General features: G+C 53.6%; 1 protein-coding gene across 5 annotated transcripts; it reads right to left on the bottom strand.

Moving 5' to 3' along the window:
• Positions 1-1,340: 1,340 nt before the first annotated feature.
• On the bottom strand, positions 1,341-24,930 carry C33H1orf159 (chromosome 33 C1orf159 homolog). 5 transcript variants are annotated; one of them, XM_087858663.1, is made up of 11 exons: positions 24,809-24,930; positions 11,520-11,554; positions 11,288-11,383; positions 11,118-11,206; positions 10,498-10,573; positions 7,407-7,568; positions 7,038-7,103; positions 5,308-5,442; positions 4,088-4,113; positions 3,959-3,989; positions 1,341-2,559 (listed from the first exon to the last, which is right to left on the bottom strand). In XM_087858663.1, the coding sequence occupies exons 2-11, from the start codon at positions 11,542-11,544 to the stop codon at positions 2,462-2,464; spliced, it is 804 nt and encodes a 267-aa protein (XP_087714789.1). In that variant the 5' UTR covers positions 11,545-11,554; positions 24,809-24,930; the 3' UTR covers positions 1,341-2,461. The 5 variants fall into 5 exon arrangements, with proteins under 5 accessions (XP_087714789.1, XP_087714790.1, XP_045654063.1 ...); XM_087858664.1 differs by lacking the exon at positions 24,809-24,930 and adding an exon at positions 23,812-24,102 and having other exon boundaries at positions 11,484-11,554; XM_045798107.2 differs by lacking the exon at positions 24,809-24,930 and adding an exon at positions 23,812-24,102.
• Between the last annotated feature and the right edge of the window lie 1,770 nt (positions 24,931-26,700).

Here is a 26,700-nt window from a genome sequence, read left to right as displayed (position 1 = left end):
TCCTCAGGCCCCACGCGGTCCTCCTCTGTGCACCCACCTCTTCGTGCTGCTGAAGTTCTTCCTCTTGCTGACTTCCGACCTCTGCCAGCTCTCAGTGCTTCTCCTGGTGCTGAGGGAGTGAATGAATGAGCTGCCGGCTGCGAGCCCAGGACTGTGCCACCTGCCCACCCCCATACCATGCTCCCTCCTAGGGTGTGGGGGAGCCCCACAGCAGTTGACATGGTGGGGGGTCAGAAAGGGACAGGTGCCCCACCTGCCTGTTTTGGCCTAAGCTGATGGCCCCATAAATTGGCCTCGGTTTGGCCTCCTGCACGAGGGCTGGAGTCCAGGTAAGTGCCAGCTGAGGATGGAGCCCCACTGTAGATGCCTGACCCTATCAGCTGCCCCACACCCGGCTCAGGTGCCCCTGTACCCCACCTCACCCACGCACATGCTTTCTAGCCCGAATGCCCATCGGGTCATGGGGCTGGGAAGTCCAGTGACCCTACTCCCCACTATTTGGGGGCCTAAAGCACAGTGGTACCCAGGCCCAGGGGATGCTCAGTGGCAGGGGGGAGGCTGGCGGGCTGAGGACCCCAACAACCAGGCCACCCAGGCCTTGAAGGTCAGGGGAAGCATCTCGAGTGTGGGAGCCAGAGGCGGCTGCAGGGTCAAATTCAGAGTTCTTTGCTGCCAAGGGTGGGGCAAAGCTGAGGCTGGGGGAGTTTGGGGAAGGGACATGGAGATGCTGGATTAACCCCAGGTCTCCAGGTTGTACCTGAGGGTGGGAGGCAATGGAGAAGGCCTGGGGTGGGGGTGGGGGGCCCATCTGTGCCTGGCTTGGGCCTCCAGGGCCTGACTGGCTGGACCTGCTCTCCTGGTCAAACATGGCTCTGCATTTCCCCCAGATTAGCAGCCAGCTTGGTGCAAAGGTGGGAACAGGGAAAAGGGAGTCTCTTCCCACGTCTGCTTCCCTCCCAAGGAGCCACAGGATGGGACAGGTTCCCCTGACCTCAGGGGCTACAGAAACCAAGGGAATCTGGAGGGTCCTGCGCATTCTCCCCTGGCTCCCAAGCCCAGTCTTCCAGATGGGCACAGATGGGCGGTGGAGTGTCCTCTCACTTCCCCGTGGCCCCTGAAGCCGGTGAGGACCCTGATCCTGGCCTCCCCACCTCCCCCTGCGTCCCCTTCTCCTCAGACGGACGGGCGGGACAGAGGAATGAGAGGCAGTACCCATGAGGGCGCGTCGCTGCTCCTGGTGAAGGGAGAGAGTCCAGTTAGCCTGGCTGACGGGGCCGCCCCCACGGCAGGGCAGGTGGACTTCACCCTTCCTGAGGAACAGACGAACGTGGAGCAAGGAGGACGGGGGAAGAAAGCCCTGAATCGTTTATTGACACCGATCTGAAGCTGGTGCTGCCCTGTCAGCTGCTGGACCAGGCGTGGGTTCAAGTGTCCGCAAACTGTCAGTGCTCGGGACAGGCATCACGGCGCGGAAGGGACGCAGGAGCTGAGCACGCAGGCCCCGCCTCAGGCCCCCGGGATGCGTCGAAGGAGAGAGATCAGTCCGACCGAGAATCTGGGAAGGCCAGTGCCGAGCCCAGAGGGTGAGAGGTGGCCACCAACGCTCCTTTCTCCTCAGGAACCCGTCTCTCTGTAACCAGCCAGGGCCGGAAACGCGTCTCCAGGCCTGGGGCAGCTGGGACAGGGCCACTGGCCAGCACGGCCCTCCACAGGTCCATCGAGACCAGGCTACTCAGGCAGTAGTCACGGGTGAATGTGACCCTGGCTGGACACGGCCTTGATCGCCAACCGCTTCAGGCCAGCGTCCGTCGCTGGGCGGACAAGTGCCTGCAGTGCCTGGGCCCAGCGTGGAAAGCGGGTCAGGGGCAGGAGACAGAGGAGGAAAGTAGTGTCTGAAGTCGGTAAGAAACCAGGAACCTCGCCTCTGCAGCTCCTGGAAATGTGTGGCCTTGAGCTTAGGGGGCAGGGGTGGGGGGTCTTGGTACAGGACAGCCCTGCGGGCGCCTCAGCCTTAGAGGGACCAGTTCTCATGCCACGCTTCCCCTCATCTGGACACCGTCCTGGAGGGGATGCAAGGAGGCCAGCTGGCCTGGTGGTGCGGGGGATGTCTGCCCACTGTGGGCTCGGAAAGGCAGGGGGGCGAGCCCTGGCTTTGCCAGGCATGGAGCAGCCCAGTGGTCCTCGTAGGCTCTTGGCCGCTGGGAGCGGCCTCTCCCGAGGGGCCCAGACCCCACCTGGCCACGCGCTCGAGCCCGGCTCAAGGGCACGGCTCCCAGCCCGTCACACTGAGCAGCTGTGGGGGGGAAGCAGCACCTTCAGGCAGCGTCTGCTGCTGGGAGACGGCCACGCTGAGGCAGGGGCTGCGTCCAGACCGGTCCTGAGGCCTTGCTGGGCAGCGCCTGCCCTTTGTGTGCTGGGTTCTCTCCCAGGCGGTGTGCGGAACTGTGGGTGGGTCGCCGGGTCAGACGTTGCTGACCCGGGCCTCCACCGAGGAGATGGCAGTGGAGCCCGCGTCCCTGTCCAAGGGCCGCTCGCGCCTGACATAGCGCGGCTTCCGCACTGAAACGGGGTCAGAAACAGGCAGGGTCAGAGTGGGGCCTGGGACAGGAAGGATGGCCCCGGGTCTCGGCCCTCCCCAGAGCTCCTGGGAGTGGGGTGTGGCGCAGCCGAGGGGAGGGGAGCCCACGGGGCCCCCACTTGTGAGCAGAGTTGCTGCTGCTGACGAGAGTGTCTGATGAACGCTCCACTCACTGCAGACACTCGGTGCCCCCGCACCCCGAGCACCTGCGCCTGGCTGAGGGCCTGGCTCTCACAAGACACAGAGGCAACAGTTCCCATGATGCACAGCAGGGCTGGAGGGGGCCCCCAAATGAGTCCATGTCTGAAGCCCCAGAACCTGCAGGTGTGACCTTACTTGGAAAAAGGGTACTTGCAGATGTGATTAAGGACCTTGAAATGAGATCCTCCTGGTATATCTGGGGGGCCCTAAATCCAACGACCAGCGTCCTCACAAGAGGGAGGCAGAGAGAGGAGACCTGGGAGAAGCCCCGTGAAGACGGGGGCAGAGGCTGGAATGGTGTGGTCACAAGCCCAGGGACGCCTGGAGCCACCGGAGGCCGGAAGAGGCAGGAAGGACCCTCCCCTAGAGACTCTGGAGGGAGTGCCCCCCACCCCCAGCTTGACTTCTGACTTCCGGCCTCCTGGACTGTGCGAGAGTACATTTCTGTTGTTTCAAGCCTCCGGTTTGTGGTCATTTGTTAGGGCGGCCCTAGGAGACTAATGCAGGGAAATTCAAGATGCTTGTAGATGGTCCTGCTTTAGAGAAATCAGAGACAAGTATTCTACAGAACTGAGTAGATCTAGCCTTGGCTAATAACTTCTTTGTCCCCAGAGAAGAGGGACATCCTCCCCTGTCCCCACTGCAGACTTCTGCACAGTGGTAACAACACAGACTGCGGAGGCCAGGCTCCATGGCCTGTAACTGTGTGACCGTGGGCCAGTCACTCAACCTCTCTGTGCTCACGAAGTCATCTATAACAGGGTTGATATGTGCACCTGCTCCTGGAATCATCACGCCTGACCGAGTAAAACTGAAGTGCCAGCCACTCAGGAGGGACCACGGGAAAGCCTTATGCCGGGCCAGCCAGCTTCCTGCACCCACCACCCGGGTAGAGCTGGGACTTGGTGAGGGCCAAGCAAAGGCTTCAGGGGTGGCCCCAGACCCCGTGCTGGGGATTCTCGTTGTCTCCCAACAGACTCAACATGTCAGGAACAGAAACGAATAAAAGGGAAAAGGCAGCAGAGCCGTGGGTTGATTACGGGGGGCCCTGGCCCGCGTCCCGAGAGCTGCAGGACCAGGTGCCCGCAGAGCCGAGCCCTGCAGTGTCCCTGGAGAGTGGCTGACCCCGTGGGCAGGATAGTTTTGAGATTCTTCACCCTGAGTTGAGGGCTGACATACCTGAGGGCTGTGGCGGGGGAATCATGGCAGCCTTGAAAAGGAGAAAAGGCACAGTGAGAACAGCGGGCGGCCCCCAGCACAGAGGCCCACGACATGGGGGCACGCGGCCCATCCTTCCAGGTTACTTACGGCTTCGCCAGGCTGCAGGGCAGGGGCTGTGGGCAAACACAGGTGTCACTGGGGCAGGGGTCCCTTGCCTGGGGAGGGGGTCCACTGGGCCTGCAGAGGCTCTCCCCCCACTCCAGGCTCAGCCCAGTCCCACTTCCAAATGCCTGCCCAGCAGTGCCCAGGGCCCAGCTATCTGGCCACATTTCCCACCTGCTCTTGGGGCGGTGGGCCCCCAAGCACCCCAGGGAGAGCGCCCTCCCAGGCCCTCTTGGCAGAACAACAGGCCAGTCTTCACAAGGTACTGCTGCTGGCCTCCAGCACCACCAGGAGCCAGGCAAGACAATGCCTTCAGCCCCAGGCGAGGCCCAGGGTGGGGGCATGCCTCAGGGAGACCACCGCAGGGCCCACCTCTCACCTCCGCTGGGGAGGTTGCTATGCACCCCTGCGCTCTCGGTGGCCACCTAGGCTGACCGAGCCCCCTCTCCAGGGAGGAGAGACACTGCGTGGGTCTGCCCCAGCCCTGCACTGACCCTCCAGGACCCCTGTGGCCCACCGCGGAGGAGCAGCCCCTCAGAGCTGACCCGGGAGGCCCATCCCAACTGGCGTGGGTCAGGACCTGGGCGCTGCAGCAGTCCCACTGAGGCACCCAGCGTGGGCTCCGGGTGGGTGGACAGGGGTCTCACAGAGGCCAGGTGAGGAAGTTCTAGCTAATTGCCCACTAGCACTGTCCACTCAAGGGTCCGACCTGGTGGCCGGACCACCTGCCTAGCACACCCGAGGGCACAGCAGGAGTGACGCCCATCTCTTCTGGAGGGAGGCAGGTCGGGCACCCAGGCCCAGGGTAAGCTGGGGTGGCACGGGGCCCCACGGTCCCTGCACCAGCCTGCCTATCCCCACTCCCAGGGGGCAGGATGGGGAGAGGACACAGCTGGCTGGGGGAGCTGTGAGCAGGTGGCCCCAAGACCAAGGATGTCACTTCCCCCCTCCCCCCCCCCACCCCTCATCAGCAACCCCGCCGTGATGCCCCGCGGTGGAGTCACGCCAACACCTTTACTCTGAGAGCCCCACAGAATCCACATGGGAGCCTCCCGAGGACATGGCCACCCCTCTTACTCTCAGACACAAGAGCCACGTGACAACCCAGTCCCCTTCCTGCTGTTTTGTGGAGTTTTATGGCTGGACAGCCGCATCTTGCACCCCAGCCCCAGTGCACTGGTCAGCACCCTTCTGGTGTGGAATACCTTTGTTTCTTCCGTAGAAAACCTTGGGGAGTTTACTGGTACGCTTCAGGTAGAAGAACCCAGCCACGGACAGGATGAGGCCGGAGCTGATGAAGAGTGTCCCCAGGAAGAGGGAGGCTGCCACTTGAGGGCTCCCTGTGAGCAAAGGGAGCGGCTGCCAGTGGTAAGCCTGGGCGGGCCTCAGAGGACCTACCCAGACCCCTATTCCCTGAACACGCCCGGGCCCTCACAGGGTTCTGCACTCGGGGGCTCGGGTCCCCCCTGCAGGCCCAGACACCTGGCTGTGGGGTCTGAGGAGCTCCAGCTCCCTAGGCCTCAGGCTTGTCACGGGGAGGTGGGTTACTGAGAGGGTTAAGGGTTCCAGCCCCTGAGAACACCAGGCCCTCTGGTCCCCACCTCCCCACTGAAGACTCAGCACAGAGAATGACCAGGCATGCCAGGTCACAGCCTTCAACTCAGAGGCAGGGGTTCCCACTACACCCTTGCCTCTTGGGAGCTTGTCCCTGGTCCCTAGATGGCCTTCCTAGTGCCATGATGCCTGCCCATCTTTACCTACACAGGGTCAGGATGGGCTGGTGGGCCCACGGCTGGGGGCTCTGGATGGTAATTGTGGGGAAAGTGCTTGTAGATGTCTGTGGGGAGGTGTCTTTCTGACCCCGAGACACAGGCATGAGGTGTGGCCACGGCTATGCTGGAACCTAGAGGGGGATGAATTCTGGCTAATTTGGCGTGTCCTGCCCCAAACTTGCTGCAATGAAAATGGGCTGTAGAGCCAGACTTGCCGGCCTCCCTCCATCGGTACCCCACTGCCAGACCCAGCGTGGTGTCACAGGAGGTCGGGGCCATCTGCGCTGACCCCACCCTACAACTCTGCTGCTCTGGTGGCCGGCCTTGGTGGTGCAGGTCAGTGTAAGGCCACTTGCTTCTGGTCCTGAAACTTGTGCAGAAAGCGGAGCCCTCAGTCCAGGTCCAACACGCCCTCTGCTGAAGGCCCAGCGTCTGGGGGACATACAACCCTCATCACGACCTGGTCACCTGAGAAGAGGAGGCGACCACTCCTGGGGCAGGCCCTGCTCCCTGACCGCAGTGGCCCCTGTGGCTGGGGCACCACGCCCCTGTGGCAGGGCCAAGGCTCTGTGGCTGGCGGGCCACATCTCAGATCGATGGGATGCAAGCTGAGGACAGAGTATGCAGGATGTGGGCCCTGTGTCTGCCCCCGAAGACCAGGCCGTGTGCTGGGCTCTTCTGCCTGGCATGCAGTGTTTGCAGTCTGAGCCCTATATCCTCAGAAGAGCTTCCGGGGATGGGGGCAAGGGGACCTCGGGGGGCAAGGGGACCTCGGGGCGCCCTCCCATCTCCAGAGAACTGCACGTCCTGAGTTTCCGTGGCCCGAGGTGCTGGGTGGGCCAGGACTGAGGCAAAGGGTGTGGTGTGCAGCTGTAAGGGTTTCCACTCACTAGAACTGCTCAGCGGCATGTGTGAGGGCCTTCTGCGTGTGCCCAGTGACCCCAGTTCCGGGGGCTGCCGACTCCACCAACCCCGCTCTGTGGTCAGGCTGGGTCCCTGTCCACAGATCTCTTGCCTGGGGTGCAATGTGACCTTGGCCATGGCTGTGGCCCTGCTGAGGCCAGTGTAAGTGGTCACGTGCACTGGGAATGGCAGACGATGACCCCTCCTCCACCAGGACCTGTGCAGAGGCCCTGCTCTCAACTGGTGAGCCTGAGACTTACCAAGATTTGGCTGCCCGGGCGTCCCTGTGCTCCGGTTCACTGGGAACTGTGCGCCCCAGCCAGCGACTGTGGGGAAGCAGAGCGGTCAGTGCTGCCGGCTCCCCGGGCAGGTCTGGACCACGCACAGGGACGCTGCTGAAGACTCCCCGGGAGCCAGAGACACAGCCCAGGGGGGGATCACGGGCCAGAAACCAGAAAGGGAGGAGGCCGTAGAGACAGAGCTGCCCTCACCCCACGGCTGTCCTGCACGGACAAGAGGACTCAGGGAGAGAGGGGACCAGGCGGGGCGGGGGGTGTCCCCTCGACGGACAGTGGTCCAGGGAAAGGTGGGCCACCCGCTGCTGTGGAGACAAGAAGGGCAAACCCCACCCGTTCCTGCAGAACTTGGAGACGTGGCCCCTCGGTGGGAAGCAGGCCAGGTGGGCGTGGTGGGGGGTGCCGCAGGACGGCCGCCGCACTCGGAGCCATAGGTGCCGTTCCCGCATCGGATGCAGCTGACACTGCCGTCCTCGTTCCGGTGCCTGTAGCAGCCTGCGCGGGAGACAGTGACTCAGCGCCTGCCTTCAGGGAGCTCTTCCATATTCTGAGTTTGGGAAACCGGAGAATTCGCTCAGGCATGTGAATTCTCTCGTTCTGGGAGTCTGGATGGAATGGTACACTTGATTTCAGAAAAAGACACAAACTTGACGGGAGCCACCATGGGCTCTCACCCAGGGGCTCCTGTGGGCTCCCTTCCTGGACGTCTTGTAAAACACCCTGGACAGGCCGGGAACCTGAGACAGGCGGTGCCGTGCGCGGCCGCACGCTCCGGGGAGGCCCACAGCAGTCTGACAACCAGGCCCTCACCCTGCCTCCACAGGGGCCACAAGGGACAAGGCCCACCCCCCTCAGTGGCACTGTCTCTAGCCCCGGTGTGACCCTGGCCCCTGTTGACCCCTTCCCTGGGGAGGTCCCAGACTGAGGCCACCGCCAGCATCCCCAGCCTTCCCCGGCGCTGGGAGCAGCCCAGCTCCCACTGGCCAGCAGTTTACAGACAGTCTGTTTTGCCAACTAGTCAGGGCACCCCTAAGGGCAGAAATTGTGTCGTATACCTTTATTTTTTCTTAACATCCCCAACATTTAGCACAGTGGCTGAGCAAACACGTGCTCAACTGACACTGAGTGCAGGTACTGAGCTGGCCCTGAATCCTAGCGCCAGAGTCCAGGGACAAGCCACAGACCACACGTCCCTCACGATGAATTCACTGATGTTTAATCCACACGCAGTGTGTCACTGTGAGGTGGAGGCCTTTGTGCAGGGACCCCAAGTGGATGGCAGGGCCTGAAGACTGACCAGCAGCAGCGCCTGTGATGCTGTGGGTGGACGGGCCGAGCACCACACCAGGGGGCCTGGGAACGGGGGGCCTGGCACACCTGGCGCCAGTGCAGTGGTTCTCCCAAAAAGCACTCCTCCGGCTGGCTCCAAGGTCACTGGGCAAAGCTGCCCAGGGCTGCCAGCCTCAAGAAGGCCCTGGGCTGGGCCATTGTGTGCAGGGACAAGGCACAGCTAGAGAGCCAGGGCCGGTGACCAGAAAGACTGAGGAGCTAAAGTTGGCTTTATGAAGCCAATGAGGCCCCTTTAAAAACTACCTGACACCCAGCTCACTGGCTTCCCAGCCTCACAGGTGAGCAAGGAAGGTCGCTTCTGGGCAAGTCCAGGAAACTGAGGCTATTCGGACGTTGAGAAGAGAGGATGCACCAAAATCTATATGTGTTGCAGGTTAGGTCTGATGGCAAGTCCTCGGCTTGGCTTCCCGGCCTCGGGGGTTCAATCTAAGACTCCTTGTGGAAAGGTCCAGCAAGGCCCACTTAAAAAAGCCTCAACGGTCAATCGCTATTCTTGCTGCACGCATGTGGACGACCAGGCCACGTTTAGTGAGGCCAGACTTAAAAGCAAATTCGTTCAATGAACCACGAGAGACTATGGACTCTGGGAAACAGACTGCGGGCTTCAGAGGGGAGAGGGGTGGGGGACTGGGACAGGCCGGCGATGGGTAGTGAGGAGGGCACGTGTTGCATGGTGCACTGGGCGTTATACGCAAGTAATGAATCATGGGACACTGCATCAAAACCTAGGGATGTGCTGTATGGTGACTAACGTAACATAATAAAAGTTATTATTAAGAAAGAAACGAACGAAAAAAAAAGTAGCAAATGATTAAAAAAAAAAGCAGACTCGTGTCTCACTGTGACTCTCTCTGGTGGAAGCGGGGGGGCTGTGTCGGTAGCGCGTCTGTGTGGGTACCAGACTCCACTCCTGTTCGGGCCTGAGGCTTGTGACCTACCCGCCAGCTGCACTGGCTCCTGAACCCTCCCAGTCTCTTCCCATATTTGGCTGCGACTCTCCAAACCAACATTTCCGCTCTCCTCCCACCCTCCTGCCTCGGAACCACTGAGAACTAAAACGGCCTTTTCCCCAAAGCCCTGTGAGCTGAGGATACGAACTTCGGAGACATCACCTCGACACCCCCGTGTGGACACAGCCTCACGCCTGCTCCCGTGTGGGCCTCTCAGAAGGTTCACCAGCGGCCACGCGGCCTCTGCCGTCTCACTCCCCTACACCGGCCTCGAGTCCGACACCTGGAAGGGTACTTAGCTGACTGCCCTCCAGACTGAAAAACCAGACTTACGATTGGCTCCAACCATTCACACTTGTTTTTCTTTTGTTTGCACAGAAATGCCTCTCACTGAACACCCGACTGCTCACACCACACAGAGGCCTCGCTCTGCGGAGGCGCCCCTGCCACACCGGCTCCCAACACCTGCGCGTCCCCTGCACCGGACGGACCGCCGCCAGGACCAGAGGCTCACCCGGTGCCCGGGACAGCGTGCTCACACCCGTTCTTTTGTTCTGGTTCCATCTACGCCTTTTCTCCCCCTTTGCCGGTCTCTTATCTCACAACTTCCAACCCAGTTCTCTCTGCAGCTTGGCTTTTAATACGTGAAACTTTCTGAGGATAAAATTTCAAATGAGGGACACCAGAATATGCCTCTTTCACACACAAAAATATTTCCAGCTAAAGACTCAAAAACAGCAGGAGCCAGAAGGGCCCTGACCTCGCTTTTCCTCCCTGAGGAGCAGGAGACAAAGGCCCCACGTGGAGGCCGCCCAGGCGGCAGGAGGAAAGAAACACGCTCACCGCAGAGACGGAGGGTCCGGCGCACTCACCCGCCTCCACCCGAGAAGACGTGGCCAGGCTGCCAGCCGGGAGGGAGGCTCAGATGGGGTCCTGTCCCTTTCCCGCTGCTTCTGCCCACTCCTCTAGCCCCTTGCCTACCTCCCAGGCATCTCCAGTGTCCCTCCTGAGGGGCCGTGTGTCTGCCTGCTCACACGAGCTACGGTGACCTCCACGGCGTTCGCTGTGAGCACTGTCCTCATCACCAAGGCTGGTCAAGGTTGGCTGGTGCCAAAGCAGCTTACCTGGACCACACAGGCTTGTGCCCCCGCAGGTGGTGTTGACGTCCACCACGTCCACACAACATTCAGCCTGCTGGCCCTAGAGGGGAGAGGGCGGTGAGTTTTCAAACCCCGACAGCCGGGGGCTGGGGCAGGACAAGTAGGCCAGACTGAAAATGGCATCCGCAGAGGGGCACCTCATGAGCTTGACCCAACGCCCATGGCTCTGACCTCTTCTAAATTCCGAATCAGGTGACCGTCCCTTGCTTACCCAGAGTGAGGTGAGGACACATAGCCACACCACACGAACACTTCCTGGAACAGAACTTCATGTGCCCAGCGAGTGTTTGATGACTGAATACACATAAGCATGTTCCTAAGCACTCAGATTCCCAAGTCAGGAGGGGGATCCCTTGGGGGCCCACTCAGAGATTCTGACCAGGGCCTGGGCTGGGGCAGCCTGACGGGGCAAGGAGTGCTCCTGGGGACACTTCCTGGGCTGTGGGTGCTCTGTGGTTTATGCAGTCACTTCCCTCCACTGCCTGCCTGGCTGGCCACTCAACACGTTGCCTGGGAGGGGCTGGGAAGAGAGGGTTTCGACTCTACTTCCTGGCACCCACGCCACTATGTGAGGGGACACCTACCACACTTTCTGAGGATTTGCTGGCAACTTCCACCAGGAGGCCCGCCAGGAGGACGGCACGCTGGAGCGCCATGTTCCAGAACACAGGGTCTGCAACAGATAGGGGCACTGTGCAGATGCGGGCGCCTCCTTCTGGGGCACCAGGTGGGGGCCGAGGTGCAGGACCCTTACCTGGCCCTCTGGGATGGGAGCTGCAGACATCCAGAGGTAGTGCCCAGTGCTTAGTTAACGGCGGGACTAAGAACCTGTGGATCCCTGGTCCCAGGCCTGCAAATCAAGGCAGATGGTGAGGCCCACTGTTGGTAGGCTCGACTGACTTACCATAAGGAGCCCCCAGAGCTGAGGGACTGGAGGGGCTGTGCTCAACCCATCTGGATCTGGATCTGGATCTAGATGGACTCACTCCTTCCTCCAAAGCTTTCAGCCATTCACTGCCTCCTGAAAGGATGAAGCAGAAGGGGGTTCTACTCATGAGCTTGGACAGGACTTGTCCATCTGCCATCTTGCTCTGTCCTAGGAAAACCCCAGTTCAAGCATTCTCACCAAGAGACAGAACCCCTAGGCAGTGAAACACCTCTGGGGCCAACACAGGCCAGTCAGGGACCCTCAGTCTTATAATTTTCTACTATTCACCCTGCCCTTGTCATGGAAACTGTTAAGAGCCACCTGCCCCCCCGCCCCGGCCCCTCATTCATGCCATCCCATTCGAAGTGCGTGCTCTCTTCCGAAATGCGCCTTCTCCTCTCTAGGACAGCAACTGTGATGTCACAGACACGCTGACCCTCACCTACACGGTGTGATCAAATGTTCTCCTTTCTGTCTGCTCCATGTGGGCTCATCCTGTGGAAATCCTGAAAGTCAGGGAACTTCAGCTCACTCTGGTAAGAGGCATCCCCAGGGTCGCACTAAGTCATAAGTTACCCTTTCAATTCAGGAATCAGAAGTCCAAGATTTTTTTTTTTTAAGATTTTATTTATTTGAGACAGAGGGAGGGAGAGAGAGAGAGCGAGCATGAGCACAAGCAGTGGGGAGGGGCAAAGGGAGAGGGGGTAGACTCCCCACTGAGCAGGGAGCCTGACATGGGGCTTGATCCCAGGACCCGGAGGTCATAACCCTAGCCGAAGGCAGATGCTTAACAGACTGAGCCCCCGAGGGGCCCCTCAGAAGTCCCAGATTTTAACCAACACTTTCGTCTGCCAGTTAGTGGGTGTTGTTGGGGTACAATTTACATACAACAAACTGCACCCATGTAACACACGCAGTCAGCGAGTTCAGACACGTTGTGCAGGATGTCTTGGCCACCCGCAGACGAAGTCTGGGCCCCTCCGCAGTCCTTCCCTCCAGCCCTGCTTCACGCGTGCAGGGGCTGACCTTCGTCACTGCAGACGAAGCTTGCGTTGTCTAGGGTTTTATGTGAGTGAACCAGACAGCACAGACACGTCTGCGCCTGGCTCCTTCCACTTGAGCTGATGATCTTTAGACGCAACTGCACTTCTTTCCTTTCGCGGCTGAACGACAGCTCTGTGGTGAGTGTGCACAACGTTGCCTTGACCCACCCACCTGCCGATGGCCACCTGGATCGTGTCTGGATTTCAGTGCCTATGAAAAAGCTGCTGTGGACATTTATTTTAATTTCTCTTGGGTAGATACTTAGGACTGGAAGGACTGGGTCAAGGTACGTTGTATTTACCTTTCTCGCCTGTCAATCTGTCTCCCAGGGTGGTGGTCCCACGCGCGCTCCCACCAGCACTTAGCGTTGTGTCAGCGGGTGTGCGGTGGTGGCTCACTGTTGCCTGGTGACTAACGATGGTTCTTAGCTCTCGCGTGTTTACATGTCTTCTTCAATCATTCGCCCATTTTGTCTAATTGGCTTTCTATCACTGACTTGTAATAGCTCCTCCATGTTCTTTGTCAGATATATGTATTTTTCAGATATAAATATTTTGCAAATATTTTCTTCTATCTGTGGCTTGCCTTTTCATTTGCACATGGGTATCCAGGACAGCAAATTTTTTCACTTGATAAAATCAAATGCATCCATTTTTTTCTTTTATGAGTCTTGCTTTTTTGTGTCCTAAGGTTAATCTCTGCCTTGACCTCATGTTCATTCCTATGTTTTATTCCAGAAGTTTCAGAGTTTTAGCTTTTACGCTGAGTTACTTTTGTGTATGGTATGAAGTAAAGATCAAGGGTTATCTTCTCCACAAGCATGTCCAGGATCTGCAGCACTATTAAGACTTTCCTTTTCACGTTATCATGATATCTTTGTTGAAAACCAACTGAGTGTATATGTGTGGGGCTATCTCTGGACTTTCTGTTCTGCTCCACTCCCCTATGTGTCTGTCCTTCACCAGCACCACAGTGTCAGCTACTAAAGCTTCACTGACGTCTGGAAAACCAGGTAGCATAAGCTCTGCTTGGGTTACTGGCTCTAAAGTCTAGGGTTGTGCATTTCCATAGTTTAGAACCGCGCTGTCAGTTTCTACGAAGAAGCCTACTGGAATTTTGGTCGGGATAATCAACATCGTAATAATATTGAGTCTTCCAAGCTATGAATGTGCGATCACTCCCCATCTCTTCAAGTTTTCTTTTCAGCTCTCTTCTGAGGTTTGCAGTGAGGAGGTGGTCCTGAGCAGAAGGGGTTCTGAACAAGCCAGTCCTATACATGAGCTCAGACTACTTAACAAATAAGTTTGTTATTCTTATTACTAAATATTTTATTTTTTGGTATTATAGTAAATAGAATTGAATTTCTAATTTCATTTTCCAATCGTTTGCTGCCAGTACATTAAAAAATACAATTAAAATTTGTTCATTAGTCTTAGTTTCTGAAATCTTACAAAATTCACTTGATAGTCCTAGTTCTTTATGGAGATTTCTTAGGGTATTCTACATAATCATGTCATCTGCAAATAAAAACACCTTTACTGCTTTAGTTTTGAAACCTGTTTTAGGGCACAGCACTTGGTCTATGTTAGAGAATGTACAATATGCACTTAGTAGGAATTTGTATTCTGCCTTGGATGGGTGTAGCTTTCTACAAACAGCTATGAGGTCAGGATGTCTGAGAGAAGTGTTCAGATCCTCTATGTCTTTACTAATTTCTTTTGGGTTTTTGTTCTAATATTTGGTGAGAAGAAGAGATGTTAAAATCTCTTATTATAATTGTGGAACTGCCCACTTCTCCCCTTAATCCTGTCCATTTTGCTTCATTTATTTTGATGCTCTGTTATTAGACACATTTATAATTGATATGTCTTCTTGATGAAATGACCCTTTTATCATTAGACATTTCCCCTTTATCTTTGGTAATACTCGACCTCCTGAAATCTATTTTATCTGATACAAATACAGCCATTCTAATCTTCTTATGTTCACTGTTTGCAAGACAGACACATGGATAGATAGATCTTAGATCTATGGATATATTTTGCATCTATATATCTTATTTTCAACCTGTGTTTTTTATATTGAAAGTGAATCTCCTATACACAGTATGTAGTAGGTCTTGCTTATTTATCCATTGTGACATCTCTTTTAATTGGAGAGTTTAGTCCATTAACATTTAATGTAATTATCACGATGGTTAGACTTAGGTCTACCATTTTATTACTTGTTTTCTACTAGTCCATCTGTTTTGTTTTGTCTTAATATATAAAATATTTTTATATTCTTTAAAGATTTATTTATTTACTTGAGAGTGAGTGAGCAAGCACTGGGGGAGGGGCAGAGGGAGAGGGAGAGAATCTTCAAGCAGACTCCCCACTGAGCATGGAGCCCAACTCCGGGCTTCATCCCAGAACCCTGAGATCATGACCTGAGCTGAAACCAAGTCGGACACTCAACCGACTGAGCCACCCAGGTGCCCATAATCTACAAAATATTTTTAGAGCAGTTTCAGGTTCACAGCAAAACTGAGCAGGAAGTAAGAGTTTCCATACCCCCCCCCCACTACACAAGCAGAGCCTCCATCAACATCCTGTACATTTGTTATAATCAATGACCCTATACTGACACATCGCTGTCACCCAAAGTTCATATTTACACTATGGTCACTCTTGATGTTGTATATATGGGCTTTGGCAAATGTACCAGGACACTGTGGTGTCCAAATAGAGCTACTATTTTGTTTTCTTCTGGTCTATCTGGTGTTTTATCCTCTGTTCTCTCTTTCCTGCTTTCTTTTATATGATTTGAGCATTTTTTTAAAGATTTTATTTATTTCTTTGACAGACAGAGAGACAGCCAGCGAGAGAGGGAACACAGCAGGGGGAGTGGGAGAGGAAGAAGCAGGGTCCCAGCGGAGGAGCCCGATGTGGGGCTCGATCCCAGAACCCTGGGATCACGCCCTGAGTCGAAGGCAGACGCTTAACGACTGCACCACCCAGGTGCCCCTATTTGAGTATTTTAGAAATTCCCTTTCAACCCTATTTTGGTTCTTTGGTTATACTTCTTTGCATATTTTTATAACTTTGCTCTAGAGACTGCAATACACACCCTCTTTTTCACAGACTACTTAGAACACGGCACTGCTTCTACTAAACCCTATAGGTTTGTGTACCCGTCACCATTCTTTGTGCTACAATTGTCATGCCTACTACATCTGCATACATTACATACACAGGAAATGTTTTAATTTTTTAAAACATACGTACTTGAAAGAAAACATTTCCCCAGTTACTTACTGTCCTTGATGTTCGTCACTCATTCCTAAGATCTGAATTTCACTTTGGTACTTACCTTCAGTCTACAAAAACTCCTTTAGCATTTTTAGCAGTGCACACTTGATGGCAACACATTTTATCAGTTTCTCGTTCCCTGAAAATACTTGTATCTAACATTCACTCTTGGAGGTTAGAGAATTCTTTTAGTATTTTAGGGTGCAGTCCCACTCGCCTCTCACCTGATTCACAGTCTTTATGAAGCCGTACTGTACGTGATCTGTTGCTTTTCTCTGCTTTCAAGATTTTCAAAGTTAAGCTTGAGTTTTCAGTAATCTGAAAATGATGCGTCTAAATGTGACTTTGTTCATATTTATCCTGTATGTCTTTCACTAAATTTGGAAAGGTTTTAGTCATTGTTTCTTCATCTATTTCTTCTGCCCCACTATGTGTCTCTCCTCTCCCTCTGGAGTCTATAATTACCCATGTGTTAGACATTTCCCCCAATCAACCCCCCTTTTTCCTTCAGACTAGATGAGTTCTATCTATCTTTGATGTCATCAACTATTTCCTGTCAATCTCATTCTACTATGACCATTCAATAAAGTTTTCATTTCAGATGCTGTATTTTTCAGTTCTTAAATTTCCATTTGGCTCATTAAAAGTGTGTGTGAAGTGTGTGTGTGTGTGTGTGTGTGTGTGTGTGTATCCTACTTCCTTACAGAGATTTCCTATATTTTTGTTCATGATGAGTATATTATCCTTTACTTTACTGAATGTAGTTATTAAGTCTACTTTAAAGTGTTTGTTTGACCAAAATCTATAAAGAACTTATCAAACTCAACACCCCAAAAACAATAATCCAGTTAGGAAATGGGCAGAAAACATGAATAGACATTTTTCCAAAGAAGACATCCAGATGCCAACAGACACTTGAAAAGATGTTCCACATCACTCATCATCAGGGAGATACAGACCAGAACCACAACGAGATACCACCTCACACCTGTCAGAATGGCTAAAGTTAACACCGCAAGAAACAACAGGTGTTAGCGAGGATGTAGAGAAAGGGGAGCACTCTTGCACTTTGGTGGGAATGCAAACTGGTGCAGCCACTGTGGAAAACAGCATGGAGGTTCCTCAAAAAGTTAAAAATAGAGGGAGGCCTGGGTGGTGCAGTTGGCTAAGCATCCGACTTGTGGTTTGGGCTCAGGTCATGATCTCATGGGCCATGAGATCAAGCCCTGTGTTGGGCTTCATGCTGGGGGGGTCTGCTTAAGATTCTCTCTCTCCCTCTGCCCCTCCCCCTTGAATAAATAAATAAATCTTTTTCAAAAAAATTAAAAATAGAACTGCCCTATGATCCAGCATTTGCACTACTATTTACCCAAAGCATAACAAAAATACAGATTTGAAGGGATACATGCACCCTGATATTTATAGCAGCATTATCAATGGACAAACTATGAAAAGAGCCCAACACCCATTGACTGATGAATGGATAGAGAAGATGTGGTGTATATATACAATAGGGTGTTACTCAGCCATCAAAAAGGATGAAATTTTGCCACTCGCAATGACATGGATGGAGCCACAATGTATTATGCTAAGGAAAGTCAGTCAGTCAGAGGGAAGACAAATGCCATACGATTTCACCCACGTGGAATCTAAGAAACAAAACACAGAAACATATGGGAGAGGGGAAAAAAGAGAGGGAAACAAACCATAAGAAATTCTTAATGATAGAGAACAGACAGGTTGATGAAGGGAGGTGGGGGGAGGGGCTAGATGGGTGATGGGGTTAAGGGGGCACTTGTCACGATGAGCACTGGGTGTCAGTGATGCGCCACCAAAGTCTACCCCGGAAACCAGTACTGCCTGTATGTCCACTAAGTAGAATGCAAATAAAAATGTGAAAAACAAAGTGTTTGCTGGACCATCCGACACCTGGTCATAATAGAATTAGTGTCTATTGACGGTCTTTTCCCTGGAGAATGGCTCGTATTATTGTAGTTCTTCATACAGTCGGTAATTTTGGGTTGTATCCTATATGCTGCAAATGTTATGTTGTGGGACTCTAAATGTGATTATATTCCTCTGAAGAAAGTTAAAAAGTCTCAGCAAACTGAAACTAGAAAGAAATACACCAAGCCTGAGAAAGACGTCTATAAAAAGCTGTAGCTAACATCATACTAGCAGTGAAGTATAGGACATTTCCCCCTGAAGACTGAAGAAATCAAGGCTATCCAATCTCAGCATTTCTACCCAATGTGGTCTGCAGGTGCTTAGTCAATGCAGTGAGGAGAGAAAACCAAGAAACTGTTTCTGTGCAGATGGCATGACTATTTACATGGAGAATCCTAAGAAATCTACAGGAAGAGTGAACTTAGCAATGTTCCAAGAATATAAAGTCAATATACAAATCAATGGTTATCTCTATACATTAGCAACAATTAATCGGAAAATGAAACTTAAATATTTACAGTGGCATTCAAAAACATAATTTGCTAGGTCCTGGGGATAAATTTATTTTAAAATATGTAAGACCTGTATACTGAAAACTATAAAACGCTGCTGAAATTCAAGATCTAAATAAGGAAAAGATACACCATAATGGCATATATTATATACATCATTTTATATGTAATGGAAATATCCATTAATTCATGCCAGTGGATTACAGAATTTAATATTATTAAGATGTAAATTGTCCCTACATGATCTTATACTTAAGACAATACCAATCAACATTACAGAAGCCATTTGTTTTGAGGAATACACAAGCCGATTCTTTTTTTCACAAGCTGATTCTCAAATTTACGAGAAAATGCTTAGAACCTAGAAGAGCCAAGGCAGTTTTTAAAAAGAAGATGGAGGATTTACGTGACCTTACTTGAAGACTTATAAAGTCACATGACAGTTGGACTGATGGAAGTATAAACAGATCGATGTAACAAAACAGAGAATCCAGAAATAACATAGTCAGATGATTTTTGACAAGATGCCAAAGCAATTTAATGGAGAAAAATAGTTTTTCAACAAATAGTGCCAGACAACTGGCTACTCACATGGAATAAAACTAGACCTACACTCAGATTACATGAAAAACTTAGAGATGGATCGTAAAGCTAAACGCAAAAACGAATCTATAAAGCTTCTAGAAGAAAATGAAGGAGACTATCTTGACGACCTGCTTAGGCAAGGACACAGAAAGCATGAACTGGAAAAGAAAACCAATTCACAAATTAGATTTTATCAATATCAAAAACGTCTCATCAAGATATACCATATGGTGGACGCAAGACTGTGCATGTGTCAAAGCCCATAGAAGCATACATCACAGAGAATACAGTTCAATGTGTGCAAAAAAATTAAACAGAGTGTCAGGGATCTCAAGACGGAACACGACTAAGACCACTGATTTTAACTGTGTCAGAAGTGTGACATCAACACACTGAAGGGACAGGAAAAAAGGAGCTGACCTCAGCATCTCTGGAAAATGAAGTTTGACTGGGAGGCGAAAGATGAGAAGAACTACACATAAACACTGTCCTCTACTCGGTAACTTTGTTTCTTGTGGGGATGGAACGTGGGTGAACAATTCTGAAACTGCTTTCTGTGCACACTGGGGCTGGGCTGGACAGATAAGAAAATGGGGGGGGCGCCTGGGGGGCACAGTTGGTTAAGCATCCGACTCTTGATTTCGGCTCAGGTCGTGATCTCAGAGTACTAGGATCAAGCCCCCTGTGGGTTGTGAAGCCTGCTTGGGATTTTCTCTCTCCCTCTGCCTTCTACCCCCACCACTCTCTCCCTCAGTAGAAAGAAAGAAAAGAAAAGAAAAGAAAAGAAAAGAAAAGAAAAGAAAAGAAAAGAAAAGAAAAGAAAAGAAAGAAAAGAAAGGAAGGAAGGAAGGAAGGAAGGAAGAAAGAAAGAAAGAAAGAAAAGAAAGAAAGAAAGAAAGAGAGAAAGAAAGAAAGAAAAGAAAGAAAGAAAGAAAGAAAAGAAAAGAAAGAAAGGAAGGAAGGAAGGGAGAAAGAAAGAAAGAAAAGAAAGAAAAGAGAGAAAGAAAGAAAGAAAGAAAGAAAGAAAGAAAGAAAGAAAGAAAGAAAGAAAGAAAGAAAATGGATGGCGGATGGTGGGAGCCAGGTTCCGACAGGAAGGTTACAAATAAGCATGTTACAGATCACAGGTTACAGATACACACAGACAGATCACGGACACACACGGCATCGAGCCCCGCCCACCGGGAGGCCCTCAGGCAGGGACACCAGTGCCCAGATCCTGGCTTCTTGACACCCCCTCCATGAAAGAAACCAGGGCTCCCGGGAGAAATGGCTGATTCTAGGGCTGAGGCAGGCACACGAGGAGCATCTGGGAGCACCAGCAAGTGAGAGAGTGCCGCCAACACGAACGATGAAAGCGCTTGCTCCCAACGGCCACGGCTGCAACACTGTGGGCAGCAAAGCCCCGCAGTGCTGGCTCGTGCCCAGAGCGCCCGACAGACTTCCCGGAGCCCCAGCTGACGCAGGGAAATGATGGAGAATTCCACACGTGGGGCACAGGAAAGCCTCCCACAGCAGGAGGCCTCCTCCGTGGATCTCCCCTGCCAACCCCACACCGCAGGGGGCCTGGCTCATTCCCACCCCCTGGAGGGCGACTGCCTCACTGAGTGGCCGCCAGAGAAGACAGGAGGGGGAGAGGAGACACCTGGCAGGCACCGCCTGGACCGGGTGACCAGGCCAACGTGCCCCATGCTGCCCTACGGACGCCAGCGACCCCCTGAAAGCATGTGACGAGAGGGCCGCCTCACTGCTGCGGTGTTCTCCCCCAAACCCACAACCCCACTCTAACCACCAGAAAACGCAGCAGACAAACCCAAAATGAGGGACATTCGACACAACGCCTGTGCAGTCCTCCTCAAAACGGTCACGGTCCTGAAAAAGTAAGAGAGTCTGAGACACCAGCCCATCCCAGAGGGGACAAAGGAGCTGTGACACTCAATTCAGCGTGGGACCTGGACGGGGATGCTGGGGAACCGAGTGAAATCTCAAGTCTGCGGTGTAGACAACAGGAACATAGCACTCCTGTTTCTCAGTTTCCACAAATGCACCGTGGTTACCTAATGTCGATACGAGGGAAAACTGGCTATCTTGAACATTTTCCTGTAAATCTAAAACCACTCCAAAATTTTCTAAGTGAATTTTTAAAATATACCATTAATAAAATGAATAAACAAGTCAAAGAATGGGGGATAATATTTGCAGTATGTCTGACAAGCCGTGTATCCAGAAGATATAAAGGGCTTTTACAACTTGATAATTTTAAAAAAGGACAAAAGACTTGATCAGACATTTCAGAAAAGAGGTATGAATGTGATAAGCAGGTGGAAAAGTACTCAGCACCACTAAGCTCCAGGAAATGCAAACTGAAGCCACCATGAAACACTGCTCTGCTCAGTAGGCCCATTAGGCAAGGTCACTCGCAGGGATTTTCCCAAGAGAAAGGAAAACACACCCACAGAAAATGTGTACAAGAATGTCCATAACCTCTTTAGTCACACAAGCCAAACCCAAGAAACCCCACCACGGGCCATCACGGGACTGATAAGCGCACCGTGGCACAGCCCAGGAGCGCTAACGCAGCAACACCCAGGGTCTGAAGCCAAGATGACCAGGTGCTGGGAGATTTCGGAGACCCCGAGTCTGGTGTGGGCCCTTCCCGGCTTGCAAGGGGGTGCCTGCTTGCTGTGTTCCACGGCGCTTCCCTGGGCCTGTGAGCAGATTTCTCTCTCTCCTCATAAAGGCACTAATGCCACCATGCGGCCCACCCGCATGACCTCATCTAACCATAACCACATCCCAAAGGTTCCACGTCCAAACACCAAAACACTGTGAGTTCGGGTTCCAACATACGCATTTGGGGGACACAACCACTCAACCCACAACACAAGGGCCCTTTCAGGGATGACAGAAATGTCTTCTATCATGACAGGTGTGCAGGCGACACAGCTAGATGCATTTGTCACAATTGGTCAAACTGGACCTAAGCATTTCACTGCCTGTGAATCACACGTCGATAACTAACTGAATACATGTGATTCACTTTGAAAATCGCATTGGAGCCAAAAAGTCAAGTAACTGGGTAAAAATACTTCTACGTGGTAATGAAAAATTTGGTGAGAACTTAAATTGTACTATATGTGGTCTCACAACTCATTTTTCCTTAGAAGAATTGGTTTCAACATGAAGAAATAAAGCCTCCAGGTTGCTCTGATTCTAAACAAGTAGCGCGTCAGGTTAACCGGGGAAACTATGTGTGGTCAGTAAATAGGGTTAGTGCTGGCAGGACAACCTGGCAAACAGGCCCTCCAGCCGGAAGCCTTGCCTTAGTGACCACACAACTACTCCCTGCAGCTCTGGCCCCCAGCCTTCAGGCAGCTGTGGCTGGACAGGAGAGTGGGGGACAGGTGGTCATCAGCTCCGGGTCTGATGTACTGACGGGAGCACGACACAGCCCACTGGACATCCCTCATCAGAGTAGGTACCGCTGGTTATTTTCCCAGCAAGCAAAGGAAGGAGACATGGAATCTGACTCTCGGGAAAAAATAGGAACATGCTTCTCGATCTGAAAATCCCATCTCATGCTGTGATGGAAAATAAATGCTGTCGACAACTTGACTGGAAGGAAAGAAAACATTCCAGGCAGCTGACATGTACGGCAGATGCCAGGAATGGCACCCACTGCCCACCATTACGTGGACTCCGCACACCTGACAGGGGTGTGCACCCCCTGGAGCCTACGCGAGAGGTTTGCATGTTGGGAAACCACTCAGAGGTACCCTTGGCCTTGGGGATGCGGAACTCTCAGTGCTATGGTGACTAAAGTCATCTTCCGATGAGTTAGATGACAAATCACAGCTTACCCCGGAGTACAAGAGTAAGTGAAGGGTTGGGAGGTGCCTCTGGGGTCCTGGGTGCTGCCTGGGGACCAGCCCACTCAGGTGATCACCCCCCAAGACATCTGTTCCCTCTGCTTTGGGGAGGAATACACCAGAGCAGGGGTGGGGGTGTGCAGGTGCTACGAAAACAGACTTTCTAAATAATTCAGATTTTATTTCCTTTTAGGAACTTCTGAAAACAACGTGGCCATTAAGATTCTGGCTGAACACAAACGACATACTATCCAGGGGCTCTTAGCTGGGAGTGGGAACTGGAACAATCCAGGTGGTCTATTAAACTTCCCCTGCCCAGGCCGCGCCTAGACCACCCTGTATTGGGACCTCTTCCAGGTCTCCCCCAGGTGAAAACCCACGAGAAAGACGAAGACCAAAGTCAGCCTTTTCCGTAGAGTGTAGTCGTACTAAGAAAAACACAAAACAAAAAACGGGGCTAAGTATGACACCTCCGAATTTAATAGGACGACGCGGTTAAGAATTATCACAAAACGGTTTTTTGGGAGAGAAGCTGTATTTGCCAAAATGCTATTCCTTGAAATCCTTGAAAAGCCATATCCAAATGTACCCAAACGACCTGGCCTTAAATTATACTTGAACTAATATGTCAAATTGTTATGGTGACAATACACTCCTTGAAAACCTACGTTACGACCTAACCTTGCCTATTTCATGGCGATAAACGGACTAATAACCCGGCAACCTCAAGGGAGAGCGCCAGTCTGGAAAGGGCTTCCAGGGCATCCGGCGGCCTCCCACTTCACGCCGCCTGGCCTCGGTCCTCAGGGCGAGGCCTCCTGGGGCTCCGCGACTTCGGGGACGTGGGGGGGGGGGGTCCTAAGTCCAGCTACCGACGGGCTCTCTTAGCGGACTGCACCTGCGGGAGGTTCGGTAGCCCGAGGGGAGCCGGGTCCCCGCGGACCTTTGTCCCGACTCCGCGCCCCGCGCCGCGCCCGAGACCGCCCGGCCCTGTCTTCCGCGCCCCAAGGCCGCCCCCCCGCGCCCCTGCCCACGCCCCCAGTCCGCCCCCAGTCCGCCCCCGGCCCGTGCCGCCCGCGCTCCCGCCCCCGGCCCTCACTCACCCCGGCGCCCTTCGCGTTCCTCTTTCGTACCCCCCGCCCTCCAGGCGGTCGCGCCGCCCTCCCTGGGATTTGTAGTCTCTCTGCCACCTCAACGCCGGTACCAGGCCCCTCGACTCCCAGCCTTAAACTACAACTCCCGGCGGTCACCGCGAGAGCTCGCTCTCTCCAGAGGGGCTCCGGCACAGGATTATCGCGAGGCCGTGGGAGGCGCGCGCGGAGCAACCTAGGAAGTGTAGTCTAGGGCGCCTCCGTCTTAATAGCGGAGGCTCCCAGACCGAGCTGGGAAGGAGAAGAACTACACCCCCCAGGAGTCTACGCGCGCCGGCCATCTTTGGCGTTGCTAGGAGACCGGGAAGCCCGGGGATGCCGGCCAGCAGGTGGCAGCGCTGGAAAGGCCGTGCTCCCAGCGTCGCGGAGTCCGCGGGATCCGAGCGGGGAGTCAGCGGGCCGCGCGCTACCCGGGAGGAAGTCCCGGATAACTGGGGCTTGGGCCCATGTCCGCCTCAGCGGAGGCTGCCTGGAAAAGAAGACCGCAAGTCCGCCCCCAAGGCGACGACGTTGATCAAATACCATTGGTTTTAGGAGGGGAAGAGAAGGCTCCCGTCGGTGGCTAAGGCGGTGCGAGGGCTACCTGTCGGTCTTACGGGAGGAAGTGAGAACAGGTGTGACCTCATACACGACAAGCTTACGTGGCGGGACGAGGCCATTTTAGGATTTGCCTGGACAGTAAGCCCGCCAACCGTGGCAAAGCAAAAACCCCCTGCGTAGGCGAGAACGTGTCTCCTAAGAACCTGCTGGAAAACCTACGCCCACCTCAGGCCTCGGCGTCCCCTCGCGACCTTTCAGACCCCTGTGCCCTGGGCTGTCTGGACAAGAGGCCAGCGCTGGTCCCAGCGAGGAGCGCGAGGAGCCGCGAAGGGACCGGCCTCTGAAAGGCTCGCTGTTTGTGGAATTCTGGGTGTGAAGCCCTAGGACGGAGTCTTTGTTCTTGGCTCACCTTGCGGGCCCGGCTCTGCCGCTTTGGGGACGTTGGGTAGCTTTTCTCGCAGGGCGGGGCCAGGATGAAATAGGGTATCTCGGTGCCTGGCCCATGGGAAGGCTGCCCTTTCAGCACCCCTTGCGCGTGCAGAGCAGGGGAGGGGAGCGGGGAAGGGGGTGTGCCAAAGAGCTTCCGGGAGAAAGGAGAGCCAGACTGACCACTCCCCTTGGCATGTCCAGCCTGCGTGCAAATACCTTCCTAATGATGGGTTGGCCCCGCAGAGTGCCGCAGACAGGCAAGGACACTGGGTGTGCCTCAAGGCGGTATCATCGTGAATAAAGAGGGGCTGGTTTTCCTCAAGGGCCTGTAAGTGAACAGAGAGCTCTGTGACCCTGGCCTGAACCAGGAAGGGCATCCATAGCCCAGCACAGGCACCAGGAGGCGCCTGAGCAGACTGTTTTCAGCATGGGCTCTTACGCAGGCTTTTCAGGTCCCACCTGCACCTGGCACTTCCGTATCAATAGGGATAGATGGGAAAGAGACAGGTGTGACCTGGGGTTTCTCTGAGCTGGTGGGGCCGGTCAGACGGGTTACACTTCCCACTAAACTACCCCTGCAGCCATGAGGCTTCATGGATGGGGAGGGGGCTGTGAATGCTCCCCACAATTAGTTCCAAAGTCCGTGGGGTCTATGTAGATGACTGACCTGTCTAGCCTCCTAGGCTGGCTTTGTCCCAACAGAATGACACTGTGGCTGGTGGAATTTCCACAGTGTGGTCTCAGGCTCTGCTTCTGAGCTGCCCTTGGACAAAAAGAACAGTTGTGTGCATCCTGCAGTATTCACAGGTTTTCAGTTATTTAATAGACTCTCTCGTGTGTTAATAAAAGGGTTTGGAGCCTGTCAGCCTCCCTGGGGGCATCTGAGTGAGAGGTGAGTGTGGGTTAGGGTTAGGGGTTGCAAGTGTGCTGGGGCATGGATGTCACTGGACTCTGGCACCCAGGGCTCCCTGACTCTGGGATGTCCATGTGGCCTCCTCCCAGCTGGCCTCTGTGCCTGAGTCCTGGGGGTTCTCTTCCCTTCGGCATGCACCTGAGGACACCCTTCCCAAGTTTGAACGTCCAGAGTTTTCAATGGAAATAGAGTGCCAGCCTTGCAGTATAAGGATATTTCCAAGAAGAGTATTGAAAACGGGAGGGAGTGTCACGTTTGTGCTTCTTTCTTGGAGGACAGCATTCACTGAGCTTCTTTAATGGAAAGTGGGAGTGCCACCCAGGGTGCCCCTCCAGGGGCCTCTGTGGCAGGAGTTGATGTGTCCCAGGCCTGGCTGTCAGGTGGGCAGGCCAGTGTTCCAGGGAGACTGGAGGACACAGGCTTGCTATGAGAGCCCCAAGGGCTGATGGAGCTGGCCAGGGAGGCTGCCATGGGAAAGTGACTGCAGGCTGTTCCTACTAGGCCCGGTGGCGGGCTTCCACTTTTCTGTCCATTCTGGTTCTGATTGGTTCCAGGCTTGGGGGTCAAGATCAGGCCCGGGGAGGGCCTAAACCCTTTTAGGCTCACACCTCCAGGAAGCCACTGCAGGTGTGTGTGGGGGGGTCCCACACGGGAGCCATACCCAGGATTCAGCTAAGGCTTAGAGCTCTGAGGGCAGGATCCTGAGGGCAGGAACTGGTCTTAGGGACCCTGGCAGGGGCTGTGCTATAAGCCAGGCTGACTCCCAACCAGCCAGCTGGTTCCTGACCTGCAGGAGCCCCCATCACGAAGTCACCCCCACCCGCATTACTGCTAGTCCCCACAGGTGCTCCCTTTGCTCACATGCTCCCAAGAATGGCAGGAGAAAGCTCAGGGCTGACCGTTTCCCTGCCCCCACCCCCTCAGCTCATCCCCTAAATTCAGACCCCACCTCCCAACTC

The sequence above is a fragment of the Ursus americanus genome, chromosome 33, assembly GCF_024610735.1.
Source record: "Ursus americanus isolate L20-20 chromosome 33, mUrsAme1.1.p, whole genome shotgun sequence".
Lineage (NCBI taxonomy): Eukaryota > Metazoa > Chordata > Mammalia > Carnivora > Ursidae > Ursus > Ursus americanus.
The sequence above is the reverse complement of the archived record's forward strand: the minus strand, read 5'-3'. Positions and strand labels throughout refer to the sequence as shown.

Bases quoted from the DNA above. Each gene is read 5' to 3' on its own strand.
- C33H1orf159 (XM_087858663.1), bottom strand. From the start codon at position 11,544: ATGGCTGAAAGCTTTGGAGGAAGGA. The intron at 11,384-11,519 runs GTGAGTCCATCT...CTTGATTTGCAG, and splicing joins TGAAAGCTTTGGAGGAAGGA to GCCTGGGACCAGGGATCCAC. The intron at 7,569-10,497 runs GTAAGCTGCTTT...TCTCCCGCGCAG, and splicing joins CACAAGCCTGTGTGGTCCAG to GCTGCTACAGGCACCGGAAC.